This window comes from Nasonia vitripennis, chromosome 1 (assembly GCF_009193385.2).
Source record: "Nasonia vitripennis strain AsymCx chromosome 1, Nvit_psr_1.1, whole genome shotgun sequence".
NCBI classification, from domain to species: domain Eukaryota; kingdom Metazoa; phylum Arthropoda; class Insecta; order Hymenoptera; family Pteromalidae; genus Nasonia; species Nasonia vitripennis.
The window spans coordinates 11,752,941-11,761,334 of NC_045757.1; the positions used below are offsets into that span (position 1 = coordinate 11,752,941).

The following is an 8,394-nucleotide window of genomic DNA, read 5'->3' on the forward strand; positions in this document are numbered from 1 at the left end:
AGTCTTTATTTCGCTTAAAAGAGCTACACGCCCTATCTACACAGCGGTCCCAACAGACGACAAAGGTGAAAAGAAAGGTTCAAAGCTCTCTTCCGCGATTCCGGCAGGTGAGTGGGGAGGCCCCCTCCGGTGTGCATACTTCCTTCCGTTTCCGTTTGCTGCGAGGTGGTAGGTATACGTGTGTACTTAGCCAGTGCGTCGCGCATGAGGTAACCCCGAGCGCGCGCACCGCAGGAAACTCGAACACGAATTTCATTCTCTGGCATAGTGTAGCACCGCCGGCATTCCGACGCGGACTCTGCCTCTGTGTCGGTAGGCCTAGTTTTGATGTTTTTTTTCTTTTTGTTGTTTTGCGTTTCGAATTATTGTTATTGTTTTCTTCTGTTGTGTCGTAAGGTCGATCTTGATGTGCGGCACGTGAGCTGTGCGCGATTATCAGAAGAAACGATGCGAGTTTCGAGGCTTTGGTGAGGACAATTTGAAGTTTGAAAAGGAGCGTCGGGAATATCGATGATGCAGGGCAAGACGAGACTGGGCCTTTCCAAGGCCTTCATGTGCTGCTCCAACATTATTTTTCTTGTAAGTATGAATATTTTCTTTTTAGCGAATGAAAATTCGAATTCGAGTCGAGCACACGACTCGGAAAATCGCCTTGTCGCTGCATTACGCGGAAAACGAAATTCGTCTCGCTTTCAGATGTCGGGCTTCGTGCTGATGTCACTCGGCGCACTTTTGCTGGCCGACAGCGACAGGGTTTTGCTGTCGCGATTGCTAGGCTCGAGCGACATTCATCCAGAGCAGCCGCTTTTCTACTACGTATCTTTGCTCGTCGTAGGCATTGGATTCGTTATCGCCATCACAGGGATACTCGGATGCTGGGCCTCCTGTCTTTACAACTGCTGCATCACCGTTTCTGTGAGTATTTTATTACATTATATAGATATTGTTTGAAAACTATTTATAGCCGTCGTTTCTGAAAGCATATAGAAGGAACTAATAACATAAAGATCCGCAGACATTAAAATGACATCACGCACTGAAATTACACTCGATACAGCATCGAAACTCATCATTACTCCTCTCCCATATACTGCTACAAAAAAAATTCGCTCAAACAATACCGAGCAAATTACACGCATATGCTACATTATACTCGCGTACGATTAGTACATACAGCCATATGCCCGTAAAGCGAGCCCCCCTGCAATCGAATTCACCGCGCATTTGTTACGCGCTGTAGATGAGTGCGAGGACGAAACGGAAGCGATTCTTGCGCCGGCCTACTCTGCACCTGTCGCACATCTAACGCACCTGCACCATCAGTGCGTGTGTGCGTTACCGATCACCCGCCCGTCTGTCATGTTACAGTGCAACTATTATTCCGTATAACTGCTGCTACGCCAGTATAGTTCTTTTTTTTCTTCTGTCATTTATTACGCGTATACCTCATCCTTATGTATGAATTTTAGTTGCAGTTTGCGATTAAGAAGAGATTTGTATTAGATCGCGTGACGCGATGAGCATAATTATATTTTATAAGCCGCGATCATATAGGACACGGCGCGCGTAAGGAGCGTGAATCGAACGAATGTGAGTCGTGCATTGAACTCGTTTTCCATTATACTTATATACTCTTTCGGTTTCTATTGAAATTAGCAACGTACGTTGAACCTCGCGCCGTTAAACAATTGATTTTTCAGCTGTAAAGATGTGAAACGTCGGTATACGAAAGCCCACCGATAAATTTCTAAAAGCACATACCGACCCAGATATCATGTACAGTCTCGTCTGCAAACTAATAACCCGCATAGAAAGTTCCCCTCGTGCATTATAGTGAAATCATCGAACGCAGGCTAATTAATCGACTGTTCCAGTACGTGAGCGTGATCGTGTTGCTGCTGATCGGCAAGTGCTCGCTGTGTGTGCTCGTGGTATTCTGGCCGCACCTGCTGGGGGTCGACGTCAGGGCTCCTCGACTACTTCGGGCCCTGCAACGTAGCTACGCTTTGCCTGGACGGGAACAGTTCACCGCTGCCATTGATCTCGCCCAGACTTCTGTAAGTATCATTTCTTTTTATTTAATTATACAGTACTAGCATGTATATATTGGTTATTTCCGTTCATTGTTGATCGTTAGCTAATTGTGAAAATCTGGCGCAAGTATTATACATCTAAATATCGGTAGGTAAGACGAGCGTCTTACCAAACGCTGATGCCCTCATCTACTTATATCGGCCAGCTTCCCGCCCAGCAGGCCAATCATCCCGACGCAATTATAACCATACGTATCACTCAATCCTAGAAATTGCAGCTTCAACTCAACAAAGCGAAACGCATATGAAAACCCGAAGACCGTGTACGCACGCGTTAACTTACCCGCATAATAGCCGTAATATGCTGGCCTATACAATAAGACGCGTGGAAGATAGACCAGCGCTATAACGATAACGTGAATCACGCAATATTTTACAGTTCTCCTGCTGCGGCATTAACTCCAGCAGTAATTACGGAACATCATGGTGGCGGCTGCAGGAGTTGGGTAGGCGCGAGTTGGTCGTGCCGCTGAGCTGTTGTTTTCTCAACAATTCTTTTGATCCCGACGGCTTTCTCAATCCGGAACCGAGGAACCTCACCCTGTGCCAGTCGCTCAATCCTGTCGAGCATCAGCACGCACGGCACTCTTCCGTAAGGGAATTTTACTTGCTCTGTTTGTCATTTAATTTCTCACGAGAAATCACTGATTTTTAGTAAAATTGAACGATTTCCTTAAATGTTACATTGAAATAAAGGACACGTTTCAATTAAAAATAAATAAATATATGAATTATATCTTTTAAAATTCAATTACACAGGGCTGCTTGGAAATGATCGAGAGTTGGGTACAAGACCAAGCACTGATTATGCTAGCGATAGGCCTGGGCGTCGTTCTGATAGAGCTTTGCGCTCTGCTGAGCACACTACTGGCCTGCTCGAGGCTCAAGAAACAGAAGCACAGGAAGAAGAAGCAGGCGCAGACGTCCACCTTCACCTCTACCCAGACTCTCAGCCCCTTCAACGAGAACGATCACGATTACGGTAAGTACGCCTACTTTGCAGCTCGCGATTCTTGCCCTGATTAGGATCTGCGCTTCTTCTGCGCTTTAGCCATTGATGTCGAGAGAGACTTATTAATCGTTCGAAACGTAATTAAGCTTCGCGCATCGTGCATACTAGATTCGAAAGTTAGAAAACAAAAGTGAATGGGCCATTATTGTTATTTTATCGTTGTATCCTAATTTTCTAGGAATGGGTTGCGGAAACATGGAGCACCGACTATCGATGTCAACCGGCAGCACGTTCGCCGGAAAGTCTTGAAGGTGGCTCGAGGGCAGCGAGAACATCAATACCACCACCCTATCCCCCCAACAACAATATCATTATTACAATAGCAATATTCAAGCAAAAGAACAATCTGCGAAGCATTGGGGCAACCCGATCGACGTGCCCGAGGATGCTAACAACAACATCAACCACGTCCAGACCGAGAGATACTACTACCCTCGAAACCAGGATTCAGCACAACCGGAGCGCGACGAGAACGAGCGAGCGATCTTGATAAAAACGTTTCGCTTGCCGACCAAGAGCAGGTTCGCCAGCAGTAGATCCAGGAAAAAGGCCATGAGCATTTCGACCCTGAAATCGACGCAACAGCGAAGACGACGCAGGAGAAGAAGGCAGCTCGACCTCAACGTCAGCACGGATTGCAGCCTAGAGGGTAACTACAACTTTATCGAGAACTCGTCAGGTTTTCACTCGACGTACAGATCGCTATCGAGAAAACCGATAGCGCTGAGCGAAGACAAAAAGACAGCGACGTTGAAGGCTGTGGAGAAATCCGGGCTGGTAAACACAAAAATCAGCGTCTACGAGAAGAACCTGGGTAGCCCCGGAGACGAGTACAGGCATTTGCGTGACAGCGGCAGGAACAAGGCGGTGCTTGGTGTGCCCCTTGTGGGAATGCAGCATAGTACTACTTCACCCGTTGCTAATGGAAACTCAGCCGTCCCTATCCTATCGTCTTCACGAAGTAAAGAAAGGGATGGCACTTCGAGCTACAAGAGGCGAGCCCCGCAGGCACCGATCAAAGAACCCGTTCACAGCCTGAGAAAATCTACCGTTCCGTATCCGCCAAAATTCGCCAAGAACCCGTATTTGACTAGTAGGAGGTTCGAGAGAGATTTATTCCAAGCGAAAGCCGAAGCGATGCATCAGACTCATCCAGTTTTTGTGAGCCTCCGGGGCAGCACCGGTGCCGGGAAAAGAAAGACGCTTTACGCGAAGGATACCGATGGCGAGGAGGCTGTAAGAGTGCTGACCAGTCTGTGTCTGAATCCACTAGCACGCAATAGCAAGAGGGCTTCATTTATGATGTGGTAAATTGCGCTGGTAGTTGTGTAGTTGTTCGTTTGGAAAGAATTTTACAATCTCGCTGCCCTTAAATTAACGTATAGATTAATATTGAAAATGTGAGAGACTGATGAATAGTTTTAACGTTTTGCGTGTATATAATATTATACAATAAGAACATATTTAGTACGCTTGATTGTGTATGAAAATATTCAATTAATTCTTCGTTTCTTCTGTTATACTTCTATACTGCATACGAAACGTTCCATTATTTTATTGTGACTAAAAATGAAAATTATGGTTGCTCACTCATTTAACTGAAAATTGATCCATTTTCTATTTCTAGTATCTATTTTACGTAAAATTTATTTGTTTAATGTTGCTTCAATTCGTTTTCCACCTTATCGAAAGCTTGAGATTTACAATTTATAATCACGCGTCGATGCCTTTTTTAAAATAATTAACAAGGCTTGTTAATATTTTACATTTTCAGAATATTAATTCTTATAATACTTTTCTAGTAATAGCGTTCATTCAGCGTCCTATTGCCTTTTATAATATATCATTATATTATAGTACTTGTTGAATCCTTGATGTATATTTTTTTTCTAGCTCTTTTATCTTATGTATTATCTAGAGAGAACATTCGTGTAAATTGCATTAGTAAAATGCAATGATACTATATTACCTGAAAGCGAAATTAGAATTATAATTAGAAATTAGAATAAAAGTGCGAAATAAAAATGTATGTTCAACTAAAAGACAATTTTTTTAATACAATCTGTACCAATTACCAATATTTACAGAGTAGTTCTATAGATATTCGCACAATATAATTACGTTACAAATACGAACCGACGCATACATGCACGTGCATGCACATGACACATCCGTATGGATGTTTTCTACAAACAAGTTATTAAAATGTCTAACAACTTCAAACGTATTTCTAACGTGTTTTTGCAATACTGAAAATGATTTTACTATCACATCACAGCTTTCACCATGAGAAATCAATATGCACCTTGTGCAAAAGAATTATGCAACCAAAGCGTTCAGTCAGTTTTCAAAGTTAAAATTTTTATAATGATTAATATAAAATAAAACGGATTATTCTTATGGTTGTAATAAAATGGCTTCTTGCATTTAATTCTTATATAAGATGTATAGTGAGTGATCGAATCAGTATACTTACGTCTTTATACTTTGAAATTATGTTATCAAATAACCTTCATTTAATATGAATCATAATATCAATAAACTATATAAAATATCGTTTTATTTTATATAAGTTTATGTGTATAAACAACAAGTACGCTTAGGATCATTAATTGATCCACCTTCGTCTCATAAATTATAGCTTTATTATTCTTCTTCCATAGCCAGGAGCACCGTAAAGTACGAAAAAGATGAACTCAGCACCTGCAAATACAAATGTACTGAAAAACGGATAGCTATAGAAGTTTGACACATTTTACCTTCAAAAACGACTCGAAAGACATGTCGTAAAATTTTCCCGCCGTAATGGTACACGGTTTTCTGGATCTCAATACGATCAATCTCAGATTCGAGCTTAACGCGCTACCGATCCAGTTGCTGCTGTAGACGCCCTCCGCGACTTCCTCGCTCTTTATCGACATTGAAATAAGTAAATGATTTCTTGGTCAACACTTAGATATCATTGTACAACACTGAAAAAAAACACAGTCGTTTCTGCTGTAAAGTCCAGTAGTTTTAACCGTTCTGCCACCGTAACGACTGTTCAGTAAGAACAACGGTGTGCCACTGGTAGTTTTGGAACTGATTCTTTAAAACTGCTGAACTCTACGGTAATTTTGGCGAGTCTTCGAACAATGACGGATTACTGGTGCGAGTTCAGTTAAAATGGCTGTGTTTTTTTTTCAGTGAAGTTCTTGATGATTGCAAATTACCTCGGACTTTAACGACTGGCCGCCGTAGCTGAATATGAAGAGCTCCGTCACCGCCGCGTTGAGAAACGACGCGTATTTAGTAAATCGCGCTCTGTCCGTAAGCATCTGTCAATCATTGATCAACATTAGACTCTGACACATTATGCTGATCTCGCGCCTTATCTCCAGTAGCGTGTATTATACGTATGAGTACAATTATATACCGTAGTCATTTGGAATCCAGCGAAGCATATAAGGCCAGTGCTTATGACAAACTGTGCCAACGCCAGCACGTTGATGATGTTCTCCACCGTCTCTGCAAATCTGTTTAAATACATTGCTTATTTACAATAATTGTTCTGCTCTTTTGCAGTCTATATTAATGCTTACCTTATGCATTCCTGATGTCGGCGAACGCACCTTCCGACGATCTCGCTATTGTTCCAAGTGACCTGGTCGATCCTCTCAAAATCTTTCTGGACAATGGCAAATTTAGCAGCTCCGTGGATTGACGTAATGAGACTGAAACTCGTGGCGCAAGCGATTGTCGAACATCCCAATACGCCGAGCATCGAGTTCACCAAGTAAACATACTCGTACACCCCAGGCACCGTGTGGTTGAAGAAGAAGTAACCGCGGTAGGGTAGCATCCTCTTCGCGTTCTCGACGAATTTCAGCTGTTATACATTTATAAAAGTATACTTATCGTTTCGCCACGAAGACTTACTACTGAAATAAAGCTCACACCGTGTATAACCAGAGCTGATCACGCGTGGATCATGTGAGATGTAAACAATCATTGCCCCTATGATCAAATTATTATATGCTATAATGACACCATATGCGTGTATAATAACCTCGAGCATCGGCATGAGAATGAAGGCTGAGCAGGTGATAGTGACACTGATAGCGAAGAATTTGGCTAGCTTGAAGGCAAACAGGCACTTGTCCCGCAGTATTGCTCTCTCCTCGTCGGTCGAGCGAATCCAATCCTCCCTCATGGTCTCGACGACGTAGAGCATCTCCGGCTGATGGCTGGCGAAAGTTATAATTCGCGTGAGTGCCATGAAGAAGGCTGAGCTGATCAACGCGCACTCGATAGTCTCGTTCATGTCTTCGCCGAAGAAGACGATAACTTCGGCGGCTACGCCCATCGACATCAGATATATAGAGACAATGGCCAGATAACGATGCAGGCGATGCACCAGAACGCTCCTACCGCCCTGGCCCTCGAGCTCGGCGCGGCTTGGCCAGCTACCGACGACTCGACTGGAGAGCGTCATCGGCAAAGCCAGTTTGTCGTACTCCTCGCCTACGTTCATCTTAATTTTTGCTTGTGCTCGTGTTGTAAAAAAAAACGATACGATCACTGTAAATGGAGATTTAAAAGTACTAGCTGACTTGGGTACTTTACTGTCTCTATACAGATACGATTTGCATAAGTTTTCAAGAAATAAAATACTTATACAGATTACTGAAAGAGTGGCTTTTTTTTCTCCAACAATTACATGCGAGACAATGAGCTCTTTAATCTGCTTCTTTGAAAAAGTAGATTATTGAAGAATATAGGTTTAGTTGATTCAGATTCGACGAGTATTTGATGAATATATAAAAAAAAACATTTATTACTCACGTGATCATTTTTATGAATAAAAAAAACTGGCACAAAAATCATTTAATTATAGAGTAGAGTTAACGAAGTAGAAAAATACGCACATCCCGTTGGACAATGCACAATTTAAATTATTCAAGCAATAAATTAATCTGAACTGAGTCTATCTTCACTATATGTATAGGGGGTATATTCGATGCGATTCGACTTCTCTACACGTATACATCGAAATACTTACTGCGATAAAGAAGGTTCGTATGTTTCGGTCGGAGTTCTGTATTAATTAACTGACCGTCCGAAGCATCGCCGCCATGCGGTTCACGTGTACTTAGTAACTTTACATACATATTACCTGCGATTCTCGAACTTTCATATCGCAGCGCATTACGAATTCAGCCTAATGAGGGATGCATTTTTTAGCAGTGTGCCGTTAATCTTCGTCGTGTGCTTAACTACATAGTACACGGTTATCAATTTGGACAATTG

The 8,394-nt window shown here is 42.4% G+C and overlaps 2 protein-coding genes across 3 annotated transcripts; one reads left to right on the forward strand and one right to left on the reverse strand.

The window, feature by feature from the left end:
* Positions 1-46: 46 nt before the first annotated feature.
* On the forward strand, positions 47-5,147 carry LOC100115687 (CD82 antigen). The gene is made up of 7 exons (XM_031925065.2): positions 47-312; positions 397-579; positions 697-915; positions 1,875-2,057; positions 2,473-2,685; positions 2,853-3,075; positions 3,284-5,147. Exons 2-7 carry the CDS (start codon positions 511-513, stop codon positions 3,352-3,354), a joined length of 978 nt encoding a protein of 325 aa, XP_031780925.1. The 5' UTR covers positions 47-312; positions 397-510; the 3' UTR covers positions 3,355-5,147.
* On the reverse strand, positions 4,735-8,226 carry Or296 (odorant receptor 296). 2 transcript variants are annotated; one of them, XM_032597150.1, is made up of 7 exons: positions 8,147-8,226; positions 7,154-7,331; positions 6,687-6,973; positions 6,521-6,620; positions 6,318-6,422; positions 5,865-6,014; positions 4,735-5,808 (listed from the first exon to the last, which is right to left on the reverse strand). In XM_032597150.1, the coding sequence occupies exons 2-7, from the start codon at positions 7,316-7,318 to the stop codon at positions 5,752-5,754; spliced, it is 864 nt and encodes a 287-aa protein (XP_032453041.1). In that variant the 5' UTR covers positions 7,319-7,331; positions 8,147-8,226; the 3' UTR covers positions 4,735-5,751. The 2 variants fall into 2 exon arrangements, with proteins under 2 accessions (XP_032453041.1, NP_001177711.1); NM_001190782.1 differs by lacking the exon at positions 8,147-8,226 and having other exon boundaries at positions 5,752-5,808; positions 7,154-7,618.
* Positions 8,227-8,394: the final 168 nt, after the last annotated feature.